Source organism: Epithele typhae (genome assembly GCF_022376455.1).
Source record: "Epithele typhae strain CBS 203.58 chromosome Unknown BXZ73scaffold_35, whole genome shotgun sequence".
NCBI lineage: Eukaryota > Fungi > Basidiomycota > Agaricomycetes > Polyporales > Epitheliaceae > Epithele > Epithele typhae.
The window spans coordinates 177,530-201,386 of NW_025954226.1; the positions used below are offsets into that span (position 1 = coordinate 177,530).

At 61.0% G+C, this 23,857-nt stretch overlaps 11 protein-coding genes across 11 annotated transcripts; 6 read left to right on the plus strand and 5 right to left on the minus strand.

The window, feature by feature from the left end:
- Positions 1 to 1,563: 1,563 nt before the first annotated feature.
- On the plus strand, positions 1,564 to 2,306 carry BXZ73DRAFT_49365 (class I glutamine amidotransferase-like protein; the record flags this gene model as incomplete). The annotated part of the gene is made up of 2 exons (XM_048020237.1): positions 1,564 to 1,773; positions 1,821 to 2,306. The coding sequence occupies 2 exons, from the start codon at positions 1,564 to 1,566 to the stop codon at positions 2,304 to 2,306; spliced, it is 696 nt and encodes a 231-aa protein (XP_047876363.1).
- A 405-nt stretch (positions 2,307 to 2,711) lies between these two features.
- On the minus strand, positions 2,712 to 3,209 carry BXZ73DRAFT_78697 (uncharacterized protein; the record flags this gene model as incomplete). The annotated part of the gene is made up of 1 exon (XM_048022918.1): positions 2,712 to 3,209. One exon carries the CDS (start codon positions 3,207 to 3,209, stop codon positions 2,712 to 2,714), a length of 498 nt encoding a protein of 165 aa, XP_047876364.1.
- Positions 3,210 to 4,380: 1,171 nt separating this feature from the next.
- Positions 4,381 to 5,250, plus strand: BXZ73DRAFT_78698 (uncharacterized protein; the record flags this gene model as incomplete). The annotated part of the gene is made up of 3 exons (XM_048022919.1): positions 4,381 to 4,883; positions 4,948 to 5,150; positions 5,216 to 5,250. The coding sequence occupies 3 exons, from the start codon at positions 4,381 to 4,383 to the stop codon at positions 5,248 to 5,250; spliced, it is 741 nt and encodes a 246-aa protein (XP_047876365.1).
- Positions 5,251 to 5,754: 504 nt separating this feature from the next.
- On the minus strand, positions 5,755 to 6,588 carry BXZ73DRAFT_102862 (uncharacterized protein; the record flags this gene model as incomplete). The annotated part of the gene is made up of 6 exons (XM_048015388.1): positions 5,755 to 5,798; positions 5,857 to 5,959; positions 6,014 to 6,241; positions 6,304 to 6,365; positions 6,422 to 6,445; positions 6,507 to 6,588. 6 exons carry the CDS (start codon positions 6,586 to 6,588, stop codon positions 5,755 to 5,757), a joined length of 543 nt encoding a protein of 180 aa, XP_047876366.1.
- Positions 6,589 to 6,666: 78 nt separating this feature from the next.
- Positions 6,667 to 8,904, plus strand: BXZ73DRAFT_102863 (uncharacterized protein; the record flags this gene model as incomplete). The annotated part of the gene is made up of 4 exons (XM_048015389.1): positions 6,667 to 6,720; positions 6,814 to 7,015; positions 8,112 to 8,665; positions 8,725 to 8,904. 4 exons carry the CDS (start codon positions 6,667 to 6,669, stop codon positions 8,902 to 8,904), a joined length of 990 nt encoding a protein of 329 aa, XP_047876367.1.
- A 1,673-nt stretch (positions 8,905 to 10,577) lies between these two features.
- On the minus strand, positions 10,578 to 10,903 carry BXZ73DRAFT_49350 (uncharacterized protein; the record flags this gene model as incomplete). The annotated part of the gene is given in 2 exon segments (XM_048020235.1): positions 10,578 to 10,712; positions 10,730 to 10,903. Coding segments are annotated over 2 exon segments (309 nt in total), but the record flags the coding sequence as incomplete, so codon positions are not given.
- A 1,835-nt stretch (positions 10,904 to 12,738) lies between these two features.
- On the plus strand, positions 12,739 to 13,541 carry BXZ73DRAFT_90896 (DJ-1/PfpI family protein; the record flags this gene model as incomplete). Its single annotated transcript, XM_048025798.1, has 3 exons — positions 12,739 to 12,835; positions 12,884 to 13,143; positions 13,182 to 13,541. 3 exons carry the CDS (start codon positions 12,739 to 12,741, stop codon positions 13,539 to 13,541), a joined length of 717 nt encoding a protein of 238 aa, XP_047876369.1.
- Positions 13,542 to 13,934: 393 nt separating this feature from the next.
- Positions 13,935 to 16,028, plus strand: BXZ73DRAFT_49385 (ferric reductase-like protein transmembrane component 4; the record flags this gene model as incomplete). Its single annotated transcript, XM_048020243.1, has 2 exons — positions 13,935 to 14,455; positions 14,510 to 16,028. 2 exons carry the CDS (start codon positions 13,935 to 13,937, stop codon positions 16,026 to 16,028), a joined length of 2,040 nt encoding a protein of 679 aa, XP_047876370.1.
- A 2,058-nt stretch (positions 16,029 to 18,086) lies between these two features.
- On the plus strand, positions 18,087 to 18,859 carry BXZ73DRAFT_90898 (high affinity copper transporter; the record flags this gene model as incomplete). The annotated part of the gene is made up of 4 exons (XM_048025799.1): positions 18,087 to 18,221; positions 18,275 to 18,608; positions 18,677 to 18,761; positions 18,823 to 18,859. The coding sequence occupies 4 exons, from the start codon at positions 18,087 to 18,089 to the stop codon at positions 18,857 to 18,859; spliced, it is 591 nt and encodes a 196-aa protein (XP_047876371.1).
- A 2,165-nt stretch (positions 18,860 to 21,024) lies between these two features.
- Positions 21,025 to 21,435, minus strand: BXZ73DRAFT_102868 (uncharacterized protein; the record flags this gene model as incomplete). Its single annotated transcript, XM_048015390.1, has 1 exon — positions 21,025 to 21,435. The coding sequence occupies one exon, from the start codon at positions 21,433 to 21,435 to the stop codon at positions 21,025 to 21,027; it is 411 nt and encodes a 136-aa protein (XP_047876372.1).
- Positions 21,436 to 21,731: 296 nt separating this feature from the next.
- On the minus strand, positions 21,732 to 23,628 carry BXZ73DRAFT_102869 (family S53 protease-like protein; the record flags this gene model as incomplete). Its single annotated transcript, XM_048015391.1, has 4 exons — positions 21,732 to 22,694; positions 22,761 to 22,989; positions 23,044 to 23,306; positions 23,371 to 23,628. The coding sequence occupies 4 exons, from the start codon at positions 23,626 to 23,628 to the stop codon at positions 21,732 to 21,734; spliced, it is 1,713 nt and encodes a 570-aa protein (XP_047876373.1).
- Between the last annotated feature and the right edge of the window lie 229 nt (positions 23,629 to 23,857).

Consider the following 23,857-nt stretch of genomic DNA (forward strand, 5'->3'; position numbering starts at 1 on the left):
ATGGTGGGCGGGTGCGGGCAGACGTTCTCGTGGAAGGATGCGTTTGCGCGGCACCTCAGAACCCGCATATATCGTGCGCGGGGAGGACCCCGGTGGAGGAATGGCATCAGGTTGACGTCGGAGAGTCTCAGTGAAGTCCATGTGTATGTTTTATCCTCTCATTTGTACCATATGCATCTGTTTTCGACTTCCGCCTATGCGTGTTTGTGTTCTTGGCCCCGCGGCAGTCTTCATGATCATTTCCCACTTGTCAACCGTGCGCGTATGACAAGTGCATCGGTGAGGCTGTGATTTCGTTCTCGTTCTTTTTTGTACCTTTGCGCTATGAAGGCCCGGCGGGCCATGACAGACTAGTCGGTATGTGTTGTATCATCTCCTGTAAGTCTGCCTTACGTTCTTTCTCATGCTTTCTCACAGGTCCACGCTTGCAACGAGGTTTGCGTACTTTTCCAATCTGTCTGGCTTTAATCTCGTCCGGACTCCGGATTGCTCAGGCCCACCGCAGCGCAATTGAATCTGTTTATCGATGCCGGGCCACCCGCAAGCTGGCGCGGTCGCAGCTGTGAGTCCGTCTCTTTTCTTGTTGCTGTCCGGTGACATTACGCACAGGTGGTCTGAAGATCGGCCGGCAAATCCTTGACGATTCGGGACGCTCGGCAATTAAAACACCGAAAGGTGAGGTGTGAGGTTCCCAGCGTGGATACGCGTGGTACTCACAAATTCCCGCAGAGCATTGTACAAAATCATAGGTATGCGCGAGAGGTTCTTCGTCCTTCGTTTTGTTTTCGGATTCACCGACGGTATCCACAATCTCAGCCACTTTGGTGCGGGTTCGTACTTGAGCGATGTGCAGACTGTGAGTACAGACAGGCACAAATCATTTTGCATCATCGTCTCCCTCACAGGGAAGCCGCGATGACCCCGTCGCGGCGAAGGTGATGCTTGCAACCTGTTGTACGCGAAGCCGCCGCAGAACCAAGGCTAGGTGCACACTGATGGCACGCCCGCCCCGAATTTCTCCAAGGTGCGCTCGTCCAACAGATAGTCTGCTTCATTCGGGTGTTCGCCCTTTGCCTTTTCCTAGATGGTGTACGCGAGTGCGCCGCAAAGCCGAACAGCACCATCTCGCATTCTGTCCGACATTTGGATCGGGAACGAGCTTTCAGCGCCATCTGCACGGCCATCCGTGGCCTCTGTCTTACGCGTCCCTGCGGCAGCGACACCCCTGGCGGATTGCTCACTAAGCTCATGACCACCCGTATCTTCCGGCATTAACGCCTGAAGGAGACGCCCTATGAGGACACCGAGGTGCGTTGTTGGCGGTTAACGCGCTAGACTCTGCTGATTCATCGCGAAAGTACAACGCATTTCGGCGGGACGCACGCTGACGGTGCTCCAAGATCCAAGCCGAGCCGTGTCGTGGACAAAAAAATCAGGGTGTCGTTCGTCGGCGTCCAATCGATGGTCGTCGCAGTATATAAGATGCCCCAGACGCAGCGAAGAGAGCATCAGCCTCTCTCGTTCACATACACTGCGAACAGCACCTCCGAACATACAATGGTCATGGAGAAAACTGCAGGTGCGTCTCCGCCCCTCGCCCTTAACCCCGTGCTCACCCCACGCGCAGCCCCGACCAAGTTCGCTATCCTCATCTTCCCAGGCTTCGAGCCCCTCGACGTCTTCGGCCCCGTCGAGGTCATCCAGACCCTCTCCTCCAGCAAGCCCATGTCTCTCTACTGGATCTCCGCCTCCACCTCCCCCGCGCTCGACCCCGTCAGCACTCTCATGCCTGATGACCTCCCCATCACCCTTCCCCCGAGCTCGCCGGAACCAAGAGGCCGACGGCGGGCGCGACCGTCGTCCCCACGCACACGCTCGCCGCCCCGCCCGACGACATCGACGTCCTCCTCGTCCCGGGCGGCCTGGGCGCGCTGTCGCACACGCTCGGGCCCGCGGTCGAGTACGTGCGCGCGACGTACCCGAAGCTCAAGTACATGATCAGCGTGTGCAACGGCGCGGAGCTGCTCGCGCGCGCGGGCGTGCTCGAGGGGCGGCGCGCGACGTGCGACAAGGTGCTGTGGGCGCACAACACGACGATGCACCCGGGCGTGGGGTGGGACAAGAAGCCGCGGTGGGTGATCGACGGGAACGTGGTGACGTCGGGCGGGGTGAGCGCGGGGCTGGACATGGCGCTGGGGTGGGTTGCGCATGTGTGGGACGAAGGGCTGGCGCGGGAGATTGCGAACGTGGTGGAGTACGAGTGGCGGAACGACCCGAACTTCGATGTGTTTGCGTACGTGTGGTAGGCGAGTAAGCAGTGCTACAGGCATGAATGTAGTTGAAGTTATCTTAAAGGGCACGATCCAGATATCGCCGTTTCGACACTCGCCTCTGATAACACACCGCGCTGCAATGCTCACGGAGATCATTAGGACGTCCCCGACCCGAGTCACCCCCGTCACTTCTCCAGGATATGCAGATGTCGTTTCTCATCGCACTGCTTTACAATTGACAACCTCGTGAATGTCCGACAGTAACCGCAATATCCCGAAACTCGCAAGCGAAGAACAGACAACTTTGGCCGGTATCTTGATCTCTACTTTATCACCCTCCCCAACATGCCCGTGCCCTTGTTCACCTCGTCTCCCCGATGCACCGCCCGCCCGTAGTGCGCCAGTGGCGCAGCCTCGCGTCCCGCCGGCTGAACGCCTTTAAACACCCTCCCACCCTCTCCTGTCCATCGAGCAAATACACGCGCATCCCCTCGACGTTGATCCCGCGAGCGGCACCCCACTGCAGATCCACCGCGGTGGCGTCGACCCGCCTGCGTGAGTTTCCAAGTGCCGGCGCAGATCCAGCTTGCGGTTGCTCGTGTAGTTGCAGTGCGGGCACTTGTGTCGGCCGATCTCGCCTGGGGCCGCCACCGGGGGTGGCGCCGCGACGAGCTGTGTCGGCGAGTGCGCCGAGGGGACCCCCGCAGGCCCCTTCGCGATCGGCACCGGGTGTGGCGCGTAGGGGAGCGCGGGCCGCCCCAGCTGGAGCTGTGTGTTGCGCCGCGGATAGACGGCTACCACGAGGTGGCCCACGTCGTCCGGCTGGTGCGGACTCTGGCTCGGGTGAAAGTGCGTCGGCAGAATGCGGATCGTCAGTGCGTTCGTCTGGTAAGGGGTGGAGACAGAGTCAGAGTCGGTATGAGTGCGTCCCGACATGGTGCCACTGAGTGCAGGTGAGTGAGGTCAAGTTGTGCGTTGTGTGTGGTGAGCCATCTCGGGAAAACGGGCACCATTACACATGCCTAGAGGGCCGTTTCGCGTTTCTCGTCCAGAGGCGAGATTGGGGACATAGTACACTGCGACGAGGGAGACTTGAAGCATGAGTGGCGGGATATCGTGCTTCGGCCCTGAGGATACTACGCCACTCGGGCGATGATATTCAACGGACTGACCCCGGGTCAATACAGAGCGGAAAATGAATTAGATCTCGAGAGCGCAGAGTGTTGCAAGAGGCGAAAGGACATCTGTGATATAAACGATCGCACCATGCTCATCGCGGCCTACTTCTGGGTAAAATTTGAATAACAAGCGTATACCCGAAGGCGACCGGCACGCACCTTTATAGTTCTTCGAATATCCCACGCTGATCTCCAGTTTCCCCCCTCCTCTCATAGGCGGCAGAATCTCCTCCAACGCCCTCCTATACTCCGCAGAGCGCCCCAATATCTATAAGCTCCGAGCGACGTGCAACGCACGTCACTGCCTCGAGTTCCGAGATCTCCGCGAGTGCATCGTCGAGCTCAGCCCACCGCAGAGCACGCAGCGTGGGGAAAAGGGCGTCGCTCGCCGCGCCGACGTGCTCAAGCCTGACCACGACGGTGCGCACGCTCGGCGGGGCGCAGCGCACGAGCGTGACGTTGGCGTCGTACGCCTGGGCGAACCGCGCCGCCTGCCGACGTGTGCTGTCGTCAGGTTCGTCGTCGGTAAAGGTGCTGAGCTTGAGCGTGATGAGGGTGAGCGTGGCGCAGGCGCTGAGGTGGGTGAGGTCCCATAAGACGCTCTACCAGCTGTCTATTGGGAGCGCCGTAATGCGTGAGTGCGCGTTGGTGCAATGTGAGAACAGAAAGGAGTGAAATAGGGCTTACATGCAGGGGATCTAGACTGAGCGTCCATGCGCCAGTACGAGCGCATTACGTCCAGAGACAGCTCCTCGAGATTCAGTGTACAGAGGGAGGACGTCTTCCAGCGGCCGGGTATAGGGAAAGTCGATGACTGCCCCCCGCAAGGCGCGCAACCTCTAACGCGGATTCGAATGAAGGGAGAAGCCTTTGAACGCGGTCAAGACGTGGTAAGATGACTTGAAAGTGAGAAAAGATGCGATAGCTTGATGGAGTTCTGCAGGGGGACAAGGCTCGCTCACTGGTGGCGACTGGAGTGGCAGAGCAAGAGCAACCTCGTCGTCGAGTCACTGCGAGCTTGCTTTCGGAGAACTCCGGACTCGGCGCCCAACGAGCGCGTGGCCGCCAGCCGAGCGCTCAATCGACATCAGTCCCGCGCGGACACCGAAGTCCATTCGGGGATGGACCCCTCTCCATCGCAGCCCTCTCCATCGCAGCCCTCTCCATCGCAGCCCTCTCCATCGCAGCCGATACTCGACATGCTGCACACGCTCCCTTCCATCAAAGCTCTCGCGCTCGGGTTCAAGGCCGACATCACAACCGAGACGATCGAGCTACTCAGCTCGTCCGTACCGATGGACATCAACGCGTTCCGCATCGGCGGGTACGCCCACGACTACCTCATCAAGGACGTCTTCCTCTCTTTCGTATGTTTCCGTCCCGTCATGTGCAACCGTACCAGCTGGCTCACCCATCGGGCTCGTAACTACAGGTGCGCCGGAGGACCTCCCTCGGGTACCTGCACATCTTCAGCTCGCACCCGGTCGGGACTACAGGCCCCAACTTCTCGAGGGCCCGCCGCCAGCGCTCCAGCTGCACGGCTTCGGGCCGTATCTGCGCTGGCTCGTCCCTGGCCCGGGCGGGCCCGCCGCGTCCGACCCGCCGCGACAGTGGACGGAGCACTGGTCGCCTCGCAAGGTCACGTTCCGGACGGTGGAGGACTCGCGGACTGGGAGTGGCTCCTTCGGCACAACGGGAGGTGGGACTATCGTACGTGTTTCGCTTCTGGGAGTGCTCTGGTGCGGGCTAATTTGTGTGACGCAGACTCTATGCCGCCGGGAGCACGCGTGCAGCCGTAAACCAAAGTCGTGCGGCGCGGCTGTATCACGACCGTGGTATTTGTCCTTGCATTACCTGGCACGAAACGGGAAACCCTGCTACGAAATGAAGGGTGAAACGAGCAGTGTGCGGCGACCCTGCTTAGGGCCGAGACTCACGCCTCTTTCCTTGGGAAATCAGTGACCGCGTACAGAGAAGACGTGGTGTAACTTGGAAGCAGAGCGGCATCGAGGTTGATGCCCTCAACGCGAATCGACTTCATCACCACCTCTTCCCAACCTGGGTAATAGCAGCTTGAGTGGCGGATATCCCGCCACTCCAGCTTTCTACTTTGCCATCACCGCTGCTCGCCTGGATGTGTTGGAGACACGCTCAAAGTCCGAAGCAAGGTACAGTGCATTTCATGGTGCGTATTGACGATGATACCTGGCACTACAACTACATTTCCAGAAACTCCGATGACCTGATTTCCATCCAAACTTCAAGTCCCTTCGTGGCACTTAGGGAACGTCGCCGCGCCGCGTCTAGCACACCGGCTTCCTGTACACCATAAGTCCAGAAAGACCCACTGTTAATCGATCAGGATAAGCAATTATTTCTGGTCGTACTATAAGGGGCATACTCACTTGCGGCGCTCGTTCCGTTCGTGGTCGTGAAGCTGCCAAATGCGAGCACGTCGGGGGTATAGAACGCCTTTCCTTGGTTGCTTCCGTCCCCGTTCCCGAACGGCTGTCGCTCAGCGTCAGTACCTCAGTGATGCGCGTGCTCGGGCGTGACACTTACCCCCGCGGTGCGCGTCGTGATGTTGACGGTGTCGAAGATGACGAACCCGATGCTGGTCACCAGCTCGCGGTTGTAGTACGAGTGCATCCCCGCGCGGCCAAACACGCCCACCAACACTTCGTTGTCTCCGAGCGTCACGGAGCTGACGGGGGTGCTGAGGACGGTTCCGTTCGTCACCACGGACGTGCCGCCGTTGGCGAGTCTGTACGTGACGGTAATCCCGTCCACCTGGTACCGTCCGGAGCCAACGGTAAGCACGCTTCCTAACACATTGAAGGCGGGCTACGTACCACCCAACCGTGGGCGAGGTCGATCTTCTTGACAGGGTTGGAGGCGTTGAGCGTGTTCTTCCCTGTGTTTTCGATGAGTCAACGACACTAGAATGGGCCATGCGAAGGGAGCGCTCACCGCTGTCGTTCAACACCAGGTTTCCTATCAGGGAGCAAGGTCAGCGGTCTACCCGTTAACGTATCGCGTCAGTCCAACGACTCACCGGCGCCGTTCAGGAAGAGCAGGCCGTCGTTCAACGTGCCCTGGCTTCCTCCGACGAGAGCGGTTCCCAAGTAGCTTTGCATTGTGTGCTGACGGGCAAGTAGTGGACGAGTGTGAGGCGGGGTGAGTCGATGGAGGTACCAGAGTCTCAGCCCTCTTTTATGCACACGCTGGCAGGCCTGCACGAATACTTGAAGTCGTACGTGGCCCCCTCTGTGCGCCAAAGCGCGTCCACATGATCGTCTTCCAGGCGAGCTTGGCACGTATCCGAGGCACAAGGGTCTCCGTACTGACCCCTGAATGCCCAGGTCTTGCACGGTATTGGTGGTGCTACACGAATACGTATCAAGGACAGACAGAACTCGGCTCGCGCTGCCTGGAAGCAGGAGCGCGTGACCGGGATGTTCGCCTCCGTCCAAGGGACGCATCTCCACCAAGTCTTTAGGGGCGACGTCTCCGTCCTGATACCGAAGTTGCACACTCCCGTGACGCGGACCACGCACGGCATGCGTGAGTATTACGACATGTTACGGTCGCGGAGCGCCCGAGCGCGGAGGTCGGGCGAGTCGAAGACAAGCAGAAAGGAAGTCGGATTGAACTTGAAGGCCCGGCATGCTTGACCTCGTAGAGGCTCGCGATAGCGGGGGATGCGGGCAGAAGGAGCAACGGGGAGTAGCCTCGAGCCTCGATGCAATATCGCAAGGAGTCGGGGATGCAGGCGTGTGGATATAAGTCGAGTACAGTAATTAGTGGAGGGGTCATCCTATGGTACTAGAGCGTCCGTTGCGGGCACGCGGCGCCGAAGGTCGTTTACGGACAGGCGAAGCACGCCATAACACGGCATACCTGTCGTCATGATTTGGAATATCCAAGATCATCTTGCAGAATCTTTCGACAGGAAATCGCCGCTGTAGCGGCGGACATGAGAGTGTTGGGCTGGGGCTAGAGCTCACGGTGAGGCGAAAACAAACCAGAAGGAGAGATAAGATTAGATAAGGACGACAGGCATGAGCATGCGGGCGTTAATGTGCGAGTTCCGCTCCCGCTCTTCATCCATTGCTCCTGGGCCTGAGCTTGTTTCACAGAACCACATGTGCGAGGTACGCCTTCACTGCGAGACTTACCATCAGCGATAACCCATCCACTACATTCCCAGCTGAGTCGATGAACAACATCCCCGAAGGTGTATCTGTAGATATCTGCAGTCGTGCTCTGTCCGTCGCCAGAGTTTCCACCCGCGCCCTCTTTGGAAGCTTCAAACCTTCCGATTCGATCGAATAAGAGCAGAGGGAGCGTACTAAGACCTTACTCGCCCTGTCACACGTGTGTCGGTCGTGGCGTCAGTCCACAGTGCACACGATCCCCTCACTGTGGTCGTACTCTCGGTACCCGAAGTTGAACGCCTCCGGGGATCTGTTTCGCTGCTTCCTCGCCCGGACGACCATACCCTCAAATTCCCTGTCTGGGGATGATCGATGCTGACGTGTCGTCTCGTCTCGTGAATTTGAGGCTCTTCCCATCGCCGCAATGTCATCGGCATAAGTCAAGTTGCAATTCTGGGGTTCTCAACTCCGCGCACTTGCCCTCTGACCTGGCGCCCTCGCAGTGTACCCCCGCGGTCATTCTCCTCAGATCACTCACCTTCACCTGAACTTCCTCATCGGTCCGAAGACCGTTGAAACTCTCGGAACACTCATCCACCTCCTGCTCTGCTCTCCAGCATTCCAGCTCCTATTCGTCCAGCATTGCCGGAACATGGAGATCGATGAAGACGAGTACTGTCAGAGCACAGACTCGGCTCTAGTCCCCCTGGACTCTCCTCACGTCATAACCTTCCTCGAATGCGACTGGATCTTCTCCACCCACGTCATTGCGTGTCTCGCGCTTCCTTTAGACGTCCACATCAACATCTTCGATGTGAGCGACCCATTCGACGACGACGATGTCGCCATACCGCAGCTCCCCCTCTTCGACTCCCCTCTCCGGATGTCTCTCTTTCTCTCGTGCACCTTCGCGGTCGTGAAGTTCGACGGCCCGCCCAACCCCGCCCGCGCCAACCACCCCATCGGCCGCTTCCACAATGCGCAGGAGGGCTACGACGACTATTGGATCCAGATCGGGTTCCCCGGGATGCCGCCTCCCTCTGCGCACAAGCTGCGCGTCCGAGGCTCGACAAGCGCGAGCTGCGCTTCTTCCTCAAGGCGCTACCCCGCCTCGAGACGCTTGTCCTGAACCTCAACCGCCCGTCGCCGTTTCGTGACACGCCCAACAAGCTAGAGTTCGTCGGTGCGCTGCTGGGCGAGGTCCTGCGGCCGCTGCCGTGGTGCGCCGAGACGCCGCGTCCGTCGCTGCGGACGCTCGGCGTCCAGCTTGCCCAGGGTCCAGACGATACCATCTAAGATGTCAAGGAGCGGGGGTGGAGCTGCTCGCCGAGCGCACCGACGCGGCCGCCGGACACCACGCAGACCCGATTGAGGCGTTCACGGAGATACGCGTGGAGGGTCATATCTGGCGGCGTGCGTACGCTGAACAGGGACATGCTGGAGCTGAAACGGGCAGGCACTTACGGTCCGTCCGGAGTGGGTGGAAGTGGATGCTCCGCAGATCGAGTTGTTCGGCGCGGCTGGGGACACGAACTTGGTGTTCCGCCGTGTGCCACCCATTACGAAACGGATAACCCTGTTACGCATTGAACGGAAAGGCGCACGATGCTGGCGGGGAAGGTTATCTATGCGGGTGTGCGGCGATCCTGGTCAGAACGGAAACTACTAGTGACCGCACACGGCGAAGATGTGGTGTCGCTTGAAGGCAGAGACCGCCTCCTTCTAAACTGGGGCAATGGAAGCTTGAGTGGCGTGGTATCGGCCAAAGCACGGAATCCCGCCACTCAAGTCTCCTGCCTCGTGCTGGGGTCTCCGTCTCACCTCTGGACGAGCAAAGCGAAATAGGCCATTAAGCATGTATAAAAGTGCGCGCGTTCTTCCGAGACGACAACAACGTCTTCCCCCTCGCATACACATACAACACACTACTCGACTTCACTCATCCACTTTCACGCCATGTCGGATCGCACTTATACCGCCTCTTCCCCCGCCTCCCCCGCTTCCCAGCCAGGCGGGCCTACGCTCCGCACTCCGCCCACACACTGTCACGCGAGCCAGAGCCCGCACCAGCCCGACTGCGCGGGCCACCACCAGAGCGCGCAGAGCGCGTTGACCATCTACCCGCGGCGGAACGCGCAGCTACAGCTGCCACCGCGCACCAGGCGGAGCGCGCTCCCGTACGCGGAGGCGGCCCCGGGCGAGATCGGCCCGCACAAGTGCCCGTACTGCAACTACACGGCAACCGCAAGCCGGATCTGCGCCGGCACATGGAGACGCACACGGGCGGGTCGACGCCGCCGCGGTGGATCTGCGGCGGGGTGCCGCTCGCGGAGGCGCGCAGCGCCGGATCGACACGGAGGGGATGCCGGTGTATGTGCTCGATGGGCAGGAGAGGGTGGGAGGGTGCTTGAAGGCGTTCAGCCGGCGGGACGCGAGGCTGCGCACTGGCGCACGACGGGCGGGCGGTGCATCGAGGAGTGAGATGGGGATCTGACATGAGGTCAGCAAGAGGGAGATGGAGTAGAAGTCAACATACTGGCCAAAGTTATTTGTTCTCCACTCCGATTTCACTATGCTACAGTCAATGCACGACTTGCCAAGGTTGTCAGTGTAATGAGCGATAGATTTGTATATCCACGCGGGAGCAGTTAAAGAAAGAGGTCGTCCTGCCATGCTAATCCCCTGCTGCCGCGAGTCGAATCAATCAACCGGTCATCTCAGCCACAGTTGACCCGACGGCGCGTGCTTGATGGTGATTGAAAGGCAGATGCACGACAAGACGCAACGAAGGCGCCTCCAAATGACTATAAAACGTGCATTTGGAGCTAGACGACGCGAACACACATTTCGGTATGTGCGACCCAAGATCAGAACAAACGTTACGCGTGACGTATTCAACACCTGAAGTTTGAACGGTACATTGAGGAGAAAGCGAAGGGAGAAAAGCCAGTAGAAAACGCACAGGTCCGTCAGCTCTCCACGCAATGCCACTCCTCCACCGCCTGCCTCCCTGCGCACGACAGTTGCCGGTTCTTCAGGTGCCGTGTCAGCGCATCTTTGCGGGAGAACTCCTTCATACATCCCCCGACCATCGTCCGCCCGCACTCCACCGCCGCTGCACCTCCTCCATCGGGATCGCCATCCTCGTGTACTTCGGGTCCTCCGCATAGTGCAGCGGTACCCCGCGACACGTCCAAACGACGTCAGGCTGACCGTGGGTGGCAATATGCCGCTTCAAGTCCGGGGTGCGGCGCGAGTGCTGGATGAACGGGCAGTGGGGGCACTTCCACGGGTTCCTGGACGTCGTGGGGGTCGTGGAGGAGGCGGAAGGGGGTGCTGCGGCGGGGTTGCGGCGCCGGATGGGCCGCGCAGGGGGAGTGGCGGGAGTCGTGGGCTCCTCGTGGCTGGGCTGTTGGGCACGAGGCGATGGGGAGTGGGCAAGGGTAGGGGACGGAGACGACCCGTAGAACGACACCGAAGATGCATCTCCCGCAGAGTCTTGGGTACTTGCAGGAGAGGACGCAAAGGAGGAGAATGCGTCATAAAGGGAGCCGGGCGATGCGACGTCGTCGAGGGGGAACAGGTCGTAGAGCGTACCGCACGGCCAGCCGTCGCTCACAGCGAGTGCGTCCGTGTAGCGCAACGTCGAGAGCTCTTCGTAGAAACTGACTGCCTGGGTGGATCCGCAATCGATGCCTTGTGAGAGATGCTTGGATCCCTTGAGGAGGGCCGGGGGCTGGTCGTCGCCTAGTGCACCCTCCAACGCCGAGTACGACGACCGGAACCGCTGTTGCGCGGCAAGCCGAAGACATGCGTCATCGTCGTTGTGGCTTGGGCCAGAGGAATGCGCGACAGGGAGAGGGAGGGAGTCCGCCGGGGGAGTGGTGGTGGAGGTCGAGGGTGACGGCGGATAAGCCGCGAGACTAACGATCTGTGTTAATCGCTTATGTAACACTAACAACCCGACTAGTTACTCACTAGCGGGGCTGCAGATCGACCGCGGATGGCTCGTCGATGTCGCGGGAAGGCTTAGAAGTATCACCGTGGATGCTGCACTCGTCTTCTGTGCTCAGAATGTCCGGAGAGTGGCAGGGGAGGTTGGTGTATGCGTCAAGGAGGTGCTGGGTGGGATCCATGTCGATTTGAGCGGGAAAAACGCTGGGGACGTCGGATTTTCGCGGGGGAAGCGGTAGGACGAGAGAGAGGTGGGTGGGTGGCACATCCTGGCGCACAGCGGAGACTCATGGCGGCGACGGGAAGGGCGTGGTCGACGGGTGGAGAGGGCAGGGCGAGAGAGGTGAATGAGCGCAAGATGATCTGCCCACGGTCTCGGATCTGGGCTGACGGGGTGAAGGGGTGGCGGTGCTTACGCGTGACCTCTGCACGTGCTCCACCCGAGTCTGGCTTCATTTCGCGCCTACGCGTCGGTGGTCGTCATCTACATGCCGTCCTTGTCCATCGTCATCGAGCCCTTGAGCGTGACACTGGACATATCCCCACGGCATGGGAAGGCGCAGTTGGGGAGAAAGGAGTCTGCACCGACACCATAGCCCACAAGACCATGGCCAGTACTTACGCGTGCGGACGAGTAGCTGAGTTAGCTTCATTTCGACTAATCCCGGAAGGACCGAAGGTCACGGGATGGAGGCAGGAGGGCTCTATGAGATGGCTTATGTGGATCTCGTGAAGAACATTGTGTCCTCCTTCTTTGCTCATGGCAAAGAAGACTCAACAAGTACAGCGCCGGGCTGTGCCTTCTTCGGAATGCGGGTCGGAAAGAGAGGGCCGATGCAATGCATCGGGTGTCACTGACATCCAGGCGGACGACGGCAGTGGAGATGAAGAGTGCGAGATGGAAGTTCCTACACGTACCCGGGCGTCAGCCCGAGACCGGAGTAAACGGACGGGGGACAATACGCACATGAGCGCAAGCATTACTCTCACAGAGTGGAACGCGGACTACACGGCGTGCACATACGCGAGATTCTCCGATAGCATCAAGGAACTTGGGTTGCCAAGACCTTGCAACCTGACTGCATTGATGGGTAGGCCCGGATCGATAGGTATATAAACACACAACAAGGCAACGTCTCAACGTTAACATCATCGTGCGCGTTCACAAGTGCAGCGATGTTCGTCTTCTCTCGCCTCCGCGCTGCAACAATTTGCGCCGCACTCCTGAGCGTCGCCTCCCCGGCCATCCGCGCTCAGGACACGAACATCACAAGTGCGTTCTTCTCCTTCCATCCCACCGCCGACTAACAGCCCCTCACAGCGCCCTCGCATATCGGCATCCTCCTCTTTCCTTCCTTCGAGCCCACCGACGTCTTTGGCCCCATCGAGGTCTTCCAAGCCCTCGGCCGCGGCCACGTCCAGATCTCGCTCTCCCTCATCTCCAACTCCTTCAACGACACCCTCGCTCCCGTCTCGACCGCGCCCCCCGCAGACAAGAACACGCTCAAATCGACCGCCTACGTCGCCGTCGTCCCGACGCATACCCTCGCCGCCCCGCCCCCCAACCTCGAGGTCCTCTTCGTCCCTGGGGGATCGGCACGCGCCTTTCCGGCCTTGAGCCTACGATTGCGTATATCAACGCGACGTACCCCGCGCTGCACTCACTCGTCGGCGTCTGCACTGGCGTGAGCCTGCTCGCGCGCGCGGGCGTGCTCGACGGGCGGCGCGCGACGACGAACAAGCACTCGTGGCACTCGATGATCCCGTACGGGCCGAAGACGGACTGGCAGCAGTACGCGCGGGTGGTGCAGGACGGGAACGTGTGGACGGCGGGCGGGGTGAGCGCGGCGACGGACGCGGCGCTGTCGTTCGTCGCGGCGACGTGGGGCGAGGGCATGGCGCGCACGGTCGCGAACGAGATCGAGTACGAGTGGCGGAACGACCCCGACTTTGATGTCTTTGGCTGGATCTGGCCGTAGAGCATCGCGTGATGTCGCGACGCTGGCAAAATGGCGCTGATTAGTGATTGGTATAAACCGAGATGGACGAGACTCGAGGCCGAGGACCGTCCGAATGAATATAAGAAACTTCTTCGTCTGTGCTTCGCAAAGGAGGCGGTTGCGCGTGGACGGCAGCGGGTGGTGCGGGGCGTCGTCGGGTAAGGAGGCGAGCGATGGAGGCATCAGTAACTGTTTGTCTCTCGCAAACAAACGGAAAGAACTTTTCCTCCGCGTTCTGGCGATCTCTGCAGATCCGAGAGCCCGGCTGTGCCTTGCCAGGCCCGAAGCCCCGCCGTTCTCGCGCTTGATAACTGGCGGTGCGCGGTTCGCTGACCCAGTCTGTCACCCAGTTCAAGGCTTCACTCCGGAACGATGCAACTCGGCCAGCTCTCTCTCGCGCTCGCCTTCGTCCTCTCCGGAGTCGTCGCCCGCAACGGCCATGGCCTCGTCGGGTACGGCATCGGCGACGAGACCTACCTCCCCTACTGCACCTTCGCATGTCGCGAGTCCATCTCCGCCGCTGCCCTCAACTGCTCTACCCTCATGGACATGGACGGCATGCAGATGGCGGAGACCGACCCCTCCTGCTACGCGACCGACAACGGCTTCCTCCAAACCCTCGCCTTCTGCATCTCCCAGCGGTGCTCCGATCTCCCCGTCTGGCGCATCGAGAAGTGGTGGGGTCTTAGCGCCGTCGGCTCCGACGAGGACCAGCCGGCTCCCAAGGAGACTTACATCCAGGCGCTCGACAAGGTCAACGGCACGCCCACCGCCGTCTACACCGGCGTCGAGACTCTGAACGAGACCTACCTCGTCACGGACGACCTCTACTCCCCGAACTTCAACACCGACTTTACGTTCTGGGACAACGAAGAGAAGCAGGAGGGCTACGGGTGAGTGCTTCGCTTCTGTTTATCCCGACCGCGCGCTGACCACTGGCGGTGCAGCCTCGCGATCTTCATGTCGGGCGTCGCCATTCCCGTCGGCTTTTCCCTCTTGCGCTTCCTCCCCTTCCCTGCCGTCTGGCGCGTCAAGTTCACCGCCATCTTCGACTCCCCGCTCTTCGGCAACAAGCACGACACCCCCGTCTTCTTCGGCCTCGTCCAGGTCCCGAAGCTCGGCCAAGCCCTCTTCATCTTCTACTTCATCGTCATTAACATCATCTTCAACGCCGTCAACTACCACTACCCCGGGGACGACAACACATGGTACCCAGGCGACAAGACGCACTGGATCAGCATGCAGATCGCCAACCGGCTCGGGCTCATCAGCTTCGCGAACATGCCGCTCCTCTTCCTCTACGCCGGCCGCAACAACGTCCTCCTCTGGATCACGAACTGGTCCCACTCCACCTTCCTCCTCCTCCACCGCTGGATCGCCGCCATCGCGACGGTCGAGGCCATCCTCCACAGCCTCGTCTACCTCCGCGTCTACGTCCTCCTCGGCGAGCACGCCCAGAAGGCCGCGGAGCCGTTCTGGTACTGGGGCGCGGTCGCGACGATCGGCATGTCCCTCCTCCTCCCCACGTCCGTCCTCCCGCTCCGCCAGAAGCTCTACGAGCTCTTCCTCGCCTGGCACGTCCTCGTCACCATCCTCGTCGTCGCCGGCTGCTACTGGCACATCGTCTTCGAGTTCGCGCACCAGTTCGGGTACGAGGTCTGGATGTTCGTCTGCATGGCCATCTGGGCCTTCGACCGCGTCGCCCGCGTCGCCCGCATCGCCGCCTTCGGCCTCCGCACCGCGCAGGTGACCGTCATCGACGACGACTACGTCCGGCTCACGGTCCCCGACGTCTCCGCGTTCGGCCACGCCTACCTCTACTTCCCGACGCTCACCTGGCGCGTGTGGGAGAACCACCCGTTCTCGGTCGCGTCCGCCACGCTCCTCCCCGCGCACGCGCCCCCGGCCAAGTCCGCGGACGACGTCGAGTCCGAGCCCGGCAGCCTCGGCAAGCACTCCCCCACGCACGCCTCCCCCGCCCCCGGCGCGACTTTCTACGTCCGCACCGCGCGCGGGCTCACGGCGCTCCTCCGCAGCCGCGCGACGCTCCCCGTGCTCGTCGAGGGCGGGTACGCATCCCATTCGTCACTCGCCGCGGACCCGCGGCGCGCGCCGACGCTCGTCGCGCTCGCCGGCGGCGTCGGCGTCACCGCGGTGCTCCCGCACGTGCGCGCGCACCCGGGCCGCGCGGTGCTGCACTGGGGCGCGCGCACGGCGGCGCTCGTCGACGACGTCCGGCGCACGGTGTCGCTCGCGGGGGTCGAGACCGAGGTCACGGTGGGGGCGCGGATGGACGTGCGGGCGATCCTGACGAGCGAGCTCGTCGACTTTGCCAAGGGCGAGGTGTGCGTGCTCGTGTGCGGCCCGCCGGGGCTCGCGGACGAGGTGCGGACGGTGTTTGCGGAGATCGTCCAGAGCGGAGTCGCGATCAATGCGCGGCTGGTGGTGGAGTCGTTCAGCTGGTAGATCTTTTCGAGGCGTGGCTAATTCGTAGCGTCTTTGATGTGTTTGCTCCTTCCTTACGACAGTGAAGCAAGTGTGGTATCCCGGGTTCCCTTTGCGATTCTAGGGTTGTATTATGTGGTCATTCATACGTCCTTCACTCAAATAATTAGCGATCGACGCGGAAGAGCATTGACCCCCCGCGCGTCGCGCAACTCTGCGTGTGCTCGACCCCAATGCCGCGCTTTTCTTAGCGAGCCATATCTCTTCAATCGTGCAGTTGCGGCACACACCAGAGAGGAGCGCTGAAATATTGCCGGTATGCCATTATACAGTGAAAATCCATCGAGGGCTGCTCCGACACGATCCCCCTTCGTCGCACAGCAACACAGCAACACGCGACCATCGATGCGTCGCTCGTCGTTCCCGACAATGTTCCTGGTTGCCGTCACCATGTCCGCGCCGGCCGAGAATCCTGCAGACCGTGAGCGCGATTCGAGGGGCGACGGGTAAGGAGGGCACCGAAGGAGAGCGCGGTCTCGCAGATCTGGCACGTCCCTCGTCGTCTCCTGTGCTACCGCCTGGGCGAATTTCGGGGGAGATCGAGAGCACAGGATCACCGCGATCCCAAGCGTGATGCAGAGTTCCCGAGTCAAAAGGTCCATGTGTGGGTCGTGGGAGCCATTCTCCGAGCGTCGTCAACAGCGAGGCAGGGGCATGTGAGACCTAGACGGGCTCCGCTGGGGAAAAGATGAGGCATGTTCGGAGTCGATGCCGGTGCAGCCGCCGCCGCCGTGACCGACGGCAGCGGCGAGCTTAGTGATGATGACGAGGAGCGATGTAGTGAGCATACCGAGACGTTGAGACGGAGGTGGCGGTTGGCCTCATCGACGTGGAAGGTGGGTGAGCACGTGGCGTGGGGCAACTAGGCAGGCTAGACGTCGTGAGGGATGCAGATCGCGAGGTGCACATCGGGGCAGGGCGGAGTGTCGATGAGGTGCGCGCAAACGTGAACCTGGAGTGTCGGATGCTCAGCGTCGGAGGACGAAGGTGACCGATCTGAGCAGGCAAACATGCTCCGGGACTGCCGGTTACTGTAGACGTACCTCGGTGTGGAACGAAGGCAAGCCTTGCCAGCTCAAGTGGCTTTCGACATCGAGAACACGGTCCTGCGGAGACATCGAGCTTCGCGAGAAGACCTCACACTCGATATCCTGTCGGGAATCGACATCGGGAGGGTGGTGAACGAAGGGGGGCAGCCAGGAAAGATGGGCGGGGAGGGGGAGAGGGAGAGGGAGAGGGAGAGGGAGGAGGAGGAGGAGGAGGAGGAGGAGGAGGAGGAGGAGGGAGAAATGGCGCAGCCCTGCGGCATTTGTGCGACGAGCTCATTCTCCGATTGGCCAGCGTTTAAAGTCCAGATTGATGCGGCGCGTTGTCTCAGGCGTCGGAGTGTGCCCGGTTGCGGCGGGGTGCGAATGGCGGGAGGAGATAAGATCACGGCGACCCAGAACTTGGTCATCGCCTGCGTACGGTCCCTCGCTCGGCATCCTCTGGGCACCGGCGATCCTCGTCAATGCCCTCAAGGTTTCCCACCCGAAGGCTCGCGTATTTCACCCTTACCACTCTCCATCACTGAGGGTGACCACATACCGCGGTACAAAATCCCTTTCCCAGAGGCTGGCGACGGCGATGCTGAGTTCAGGCCCAGAGTACTACATCAATGCCCTAACGTCCACCTGATCAGTGCTGCATGCCAGCCCAAATTACACAAAGGGGCGCCGCGACCGTGCCGAGATCGGTCGCAGACTGCCTCGCGACTGGCCAGGGCGGCGGACTCGGCCTTGACGGCGCGCTGGGCAAGTGGCTAATCTGTGTGATAAGACAAAAACTTTTTCGTCCCTGTAGCTCGCGCTCGGAGCCCAGGGCGCACCTGCATCTCGCCCTGCCCCCTCCCGCCGGTGATCCAAGGCTAGTGCACGTATATAGCACACCCCCGGCTGCCGTGGCGCTTCCCGCCGCCCCTCCAGCGCCCGCCCTCCCCGTCATCCACCCAGCCGACCCGCTCACCGTCCACCCGCACCCATGTCGATGAGCATGAGCATGAGCATGAGCTCGATGTCGATGTCTGGCACCCCTACCAGTGCCGCGTCCGCCGCGTCCACGTCCGCGATGTCCTCCATGGACATGGACATGGGCTCCGGCTCCTGCCAGATCTCCGTACGCCCCGCCCCCTCGCCGTCCCCCACGCGCTGACGTTCTCGCGCGCGCAGATGCTCTGGAACTGGTACACGATCGACAGCTGCTTCCTCTCCAGCTCCTGGCACGTCACCTCCAACGGCGGCTTCGCGGGCACCTGCATCGGCGTCATCCTCGTCGTCGTCGCCGTCGAGCTCGTCCGCCGCCTCCAGCGCGAGTACGACCGCCACCTGCACCGCACCAACTCCGCCCTCTCCAGGTCGAGCTCCGTCGAGGGTCTCAACCCGGTCAAGACCCACGTCGCCGCGGACCGGCTCACCGTGCCCCAGCACCTCCTCCGCTCGCTCCTCTACACGTTCCAGTTCGCGGGCGCGTACTTCGTCATGCTCCTCGCCATGTACTTCAACGGTGCGCGCTTCCTTCGTGTTTTCAGTGCGGCGAGGAGGGATGGGACTGACCGCGCGTTGTGTTGGCAGGATATATCATCATCTCCATCTTCATCGGCGGTTTCATCGGGGCGGCCCTCTTCCAGCGCGACACCTACGGTGGAGGCCAGTCCCAGTGAGTTTCCTGCTCGTCGTCACCGCTGCCTGCACGCTGATGCGCAATCCCTTCCTCGCAGCGCCGGTCCAGAGACTCGCGAAGGCTGCTGTGGTTGAATCTGCCGAAGTTGGACGTCGTGGTCTGCTTTAGTTAACGTGTTACGAATAGTGTTACGTCGTCTACAATGTACATGAAATCTCCAATTGTTTCGCGGATGTCATTCTGCAAGGCGACTCGCGAGCTTTTCGACGCGCTGAGAGCATATCGTTCACCTCCTTTCTTGCGCTTGCGTGGCACACGCAACTCGACAATGGGGGCGCGGCGATCCGCATCTTCGGGCCGACGTCTCGATCTAAGCCGAGTACGAAATATATGGTAGACGTTCCGTGGTCGACGTCCAGCGGCTCCGAGTATGATTGCGACATGTACACTACCACATCCGACTCGCAGCTACATAACTACGACGCAAGGGGCGTGCTGGACGGGCCTCGCGCGCGTAAGACCTCCAAACCTTCCGACGGACGAATACATGTGAAGCCGCTGCCAGGGCGCGCGCGCGATGTCGCCCAAGCGTCTGTGTCACGCCACTTACGCACCGGAGATGAGAGGGGTGAACATCGACAGCCTAGGGATCCAGGCACCAATCCAAGCGGGCAGCGGAGGGTAGAGACGATGCCGACCATCGCGCATGTGCTCCGGTGAGACTGGAGATACGAGGCCAAGTCGAAGATCTAGGCGCAGGGCGCGCACCGCGTGATCTGGACGAACGCGGCGTCTTGAGACTTGGACGGATGTGGGGTCGACGGGCGACGATAGAAGAGTCGAGGACCTCTTCGCGAATTTGAAGCTTGTCAGTAGCGAGCATCGCAGCGTCCAGACGTCTCAGACGTGCCTTGGAGGACGCACGCACGGGCTCGTCGGAGCACGCTGCAGATGCGGATGTCGCCAAATGTATCTGATCGCAGGACCGGGTTCCCGAGTCAGCTTGTCCGTGGGAAGCGTTCACCGAGCCATGGCACTTTGAGCGGGCGGAACTGGCCAAGCCTACGCCCAAAACAAGATCCGACGCCGCTAGACCACGCTTGGTGACAGGGTATCAGGGTGCTGAAAACAGGGTGTTGGGAGGATGTAAAAGCCAGCCCAAGCCGGAGACGGCGGCGTCGACGACGCCGATGGCAACGGGCAGCTTGGTAACGCTGACGAGGAGGCGATGAGATAAGCACAGTGATATGCTGGCAGGGACTCGAAGTCGTCGTGCAGGTCGATCAGGATGAGTGCTGGGTACCGAAGCGAAAGTCAAGATTGAGGAGGGCATAACAAGGGGACGTAGAGGCCATAGAAGCTCCACAAAGTCGACGACCGAGGCCATCGAGGGCGCATATAGTCTGTCAAACAAGTCACATGAAGAAGAGACGGTGGTGGAATGAGATAGTCGAGTCGACGCTGTCTGGGCTGGTAGAGGGTATCCTCTCACCCAGAGAGTCAACCCTAGCAAGACCCGCGCACCTTGTTGAGCGTCACCAGAACGCAGGAAAGACAGTCCTCTCCGCACGCTGCGTGGCGGGAGACGTCTCTGAGCCGGCAAACAGCTCGAGCTTCCTGAGAAAACATCACACTCGGTGTCTTGAGCATCCATCAGAGGAAAAGAAGGAGAAGGGAAGGGGAGAGAGGCAGGAGGAAGAATGGCTGGTGGTGGGAGGGAAGAGGTGAGCGATTTGTGCGACGAGGCATTTCCCTCATTGGTTAGCCGCCGAGGCTGGCGGAGCTTGCGGAGTTCTTGTGATCGCGGGGTCGGGTCGGCTATTTTCAGTCGGAGCTATTGTGCAACCTCAATTATCAAAAGTAGCCATCACTCCTTCTTCAACTGGCCAGACGTCTCATGAATCCCATTTCTGCTGCCATGCTTGAGACTATCCTTTCGAGACGGCCGCTCCACCGGCCGCTCCCTCGCTCATCGACCTGTACGTTCTTCGCCGCCGAGCACGCCCGAGGGAAATGCCAGTTCAGCGCAGCATCGTCGCTGATCGGCCTGGTATGTACTGAACGTATGACCACCTTGGTTCAAGGCATCCCGTTCTCGTCGAAGGGCAGACTCGGAAGAGTGAGTACGCAAAAGCAATGTCATTCGAGATCGTCACAACCCGAATCCGGCGCTAAATCGCCGCGTTTAGTAATCTTAGTATTACATGGGGCGACACGACGACGTCGTTCATCTTGAGCAGCCTCGCGAAGAGCTTCAACCCGACCGGGTGTACGGGGAACTGGTTTCGCGATTTCCCCCCTATGCCCGCGCGGGGCGGCGGGTCCCACGCAGCCCCCCGACCTTGTGCCATCGCCCAGAAGATGCTCGCCTCCGCCGGCGGCCCGCGGCCTCATCGCGACCCCAGCTGTTGCATTGTTTGGGGCCGCCGCGCTCGGAGGCCTGGACGAGCGACGTTGGATCATGGGTGAGACGTGCTGACAAAGGGCGGTGCGTGTAGTGGTAGTTCCGACGAGCTTTGTAGGACACGGGAGTGGATTTGGGCCAGGTGGGAAGGTTTGCAAGGTTGGGGAAGGGCGCACGGCGGAGGCCATGCTGACAGGTGTCGAGGGCGAGGCGGAGGTATTTCCTGCGCTCCTGAGGAATGGGTTCGATGTCTACCCCCATCGCACGGAGGGCGGTCGTGACTTCGTCTGAAGTTAGAGGATCCATGACGGAAACGTGGTGGACGGGAGCAAAAGGTTCGAAGGCGTTGCTGATGAAAAGTTGACGATGCTGATAATATAATGCAGCGAGTGGCCGGCCCGGTTGCGCCTGGCCCGACACCTCACCCTCAACTTGTATTCATTCACTATCCTTCTCGCACAGTCTCCTTCATCATGTCAAACTGACATCCTAGGAGTTCCAACAGGATACAACGAATCCGGATACCATGACAATAATACTCCGACAGATCTGTAGTCGGCCTCTTATACGTTCTTTCGCAAGGAGGATTGGGGGGTCAACAATCAGAGTCCAACCGCGGTGCGGAGTGCGGCGTAGTTGGGGGTACCGAGGCCGGTGACGGGGTCCCAGCCAACCGTGGCCGGGAAGCCGTCCGTGCCGCAGCCGGGGTTCGAGCCCGAGGTGACGTCCGTGAGCGCGGCCGCGCCGGCGGTGGAGTACAGGAACGGGTTGAGGAAGCCGAGCGGGCTCTTGCCGGCGGCGATGAGCTCGTCGTTGAGGAGCGCGACCACGGACGCGAAGGTCGGGGTCGAGCACGAGGTGCCGTTGACGAGGACGCGCCGGGCGTCCAGCACGATCTCGAAGTTCACGCCCTGCGTGGAGACGTCGGGGAACCCGCGGCCGGTGGTGTTGAACCTGCCCGTGTTCGTCGAGCCCAGCGCGGAGAGGTAGGAGGACACGGCCGAGGACTGGTACGAGGGGCGGCCGAAGACGTTCGAAAAGCCGCCGGAGGAGAAGTCCGCCGCGGTCTCGACGATGCCGGTCGTCGCGCCGACGGAGGTGACGTAGGGGCAGCTGGGGGGGAACGAGGGGACGAAGACCGTGCAGTTCTGGGACTGCTCGCCGAACTGCCCACCGGCGACACCGCCGTCGCCGGATGCGAAGAGGATGGAAGTTCCACGCGCGCCGAGAGCCATGTAAGCGTTGCAGATCGACTTCGCCATCGATGGGCTCAGGTCGGTCTCGTCGACACCGTACGAGATCGAAAGGACGGTCGGGGTTGTGGACATGTTGAGGAAATAGTTGATCATGTCGAGGCTCCCGAAGGTGCCGTCGCTGTTGTCCTCGCCAACGGATACGAACGTCACTGGGACGGGGGACGCGAGACCAACGGTGTACTGGATGTCGAGGTTGGCCTCAGTCCCGGCGCTGCTCCGCGGCGTCTGCGGGTTGCTGCCGCCGTCGAGGGTCTGGAGAGCGAAGGTTGTCGAAGAGGAGAGATCCTTGCGGAATGTCGAGAGGAAGGACTGAACAATCCGAGTAAGTGTCGAGCAGGCATTGATGGTAATGAGCTCGTTAGTAGAAGCACGCACCTTGAGATCCGCCTCGTTGGCCCACATGTCGATAAACCCGCTCACAGCGAGGACGTTAGTCTTCTCGCCAATGGCCGTAGTCGGGATGCCGTACATGGCCTGGAGACAGGCGGGGGTGACGGTCGACGCGCACGAGTAGGGGACCCCGCGCGAGGTGAGGTTGCCGTTGGACGCCGAGGGCTGCGCCTGAATAGCCTTAAAAGCTGCCGCGGGCGAGGCGATCGCGAAGCTGGCGGAAGCAAGTCAGGATCCGCACAGTGTGCACAAAGGGAAGATGACGTACGTATTGCTCGGGTGGATGACGTCGATGTGTGCGGCGAGGTCCTCCGGGACGGAATACGAGAGCGTGCGGATGAGCTCCCGGCCGCCGGTGTGCTTGAAGACGGTATAGTCGGCGTCGAAGATCTCGTTCGCTTTGCTGACTGGCACGTCGAAGCTAAGCCAGTCGCCTGCGGGGGACGCGCTGGACGCCTCGATGTCGTTCTCTTTCAGCCACGCTGTCACGGCGTCAAGTGACTCCGCCTTGGGTGCGGTGTAGCTCTCGAGCTGACGAGCGACAGGTTAGCCCTCACACACACGGGAAAGCACGCTGATCGCGCGATGGACGCACCTCCTCCTTGCTGAGGTGCTGGCCATAGAGCGCGTTGCCGGGCGTGGAGACGTCCATGAGTGCCTTCTCGAGCCCGGCAATATCGTTCTGGGCGACCTGGACCTTGACAGTGAGCACCATGTCCGCGGGCGCGGCGCCGAGACTCGTGAACGTGGTCGGAGCGGTCGAGCGCACGTCGTGCACCTGCATGGTGCGGGTGGTTGCTTTCGCGTACGCGATAGCGAGGGTGGTAATGCTGACGAATGCGCGGGAGAACATGGGCAAGTAGGGCGGAGGGGCAGTGGGGATTTGTGTGAGTAAGGGCGAACTCGTCTGTGTGGGGTAGGATGCTCGTGTGCGCGACTTTATGCCCTGTGCGCCTGCGTTGAAGCATGGCGAGCGAGACCTGACTCCTAGGCGATCGCAGTGTCCTCTGGAACAGCCTCGGCCAGTTCCCGGAGGAAATGACGGAGGATTTCATAGTGTCGCCGCGCAGCGAGAAGATGTG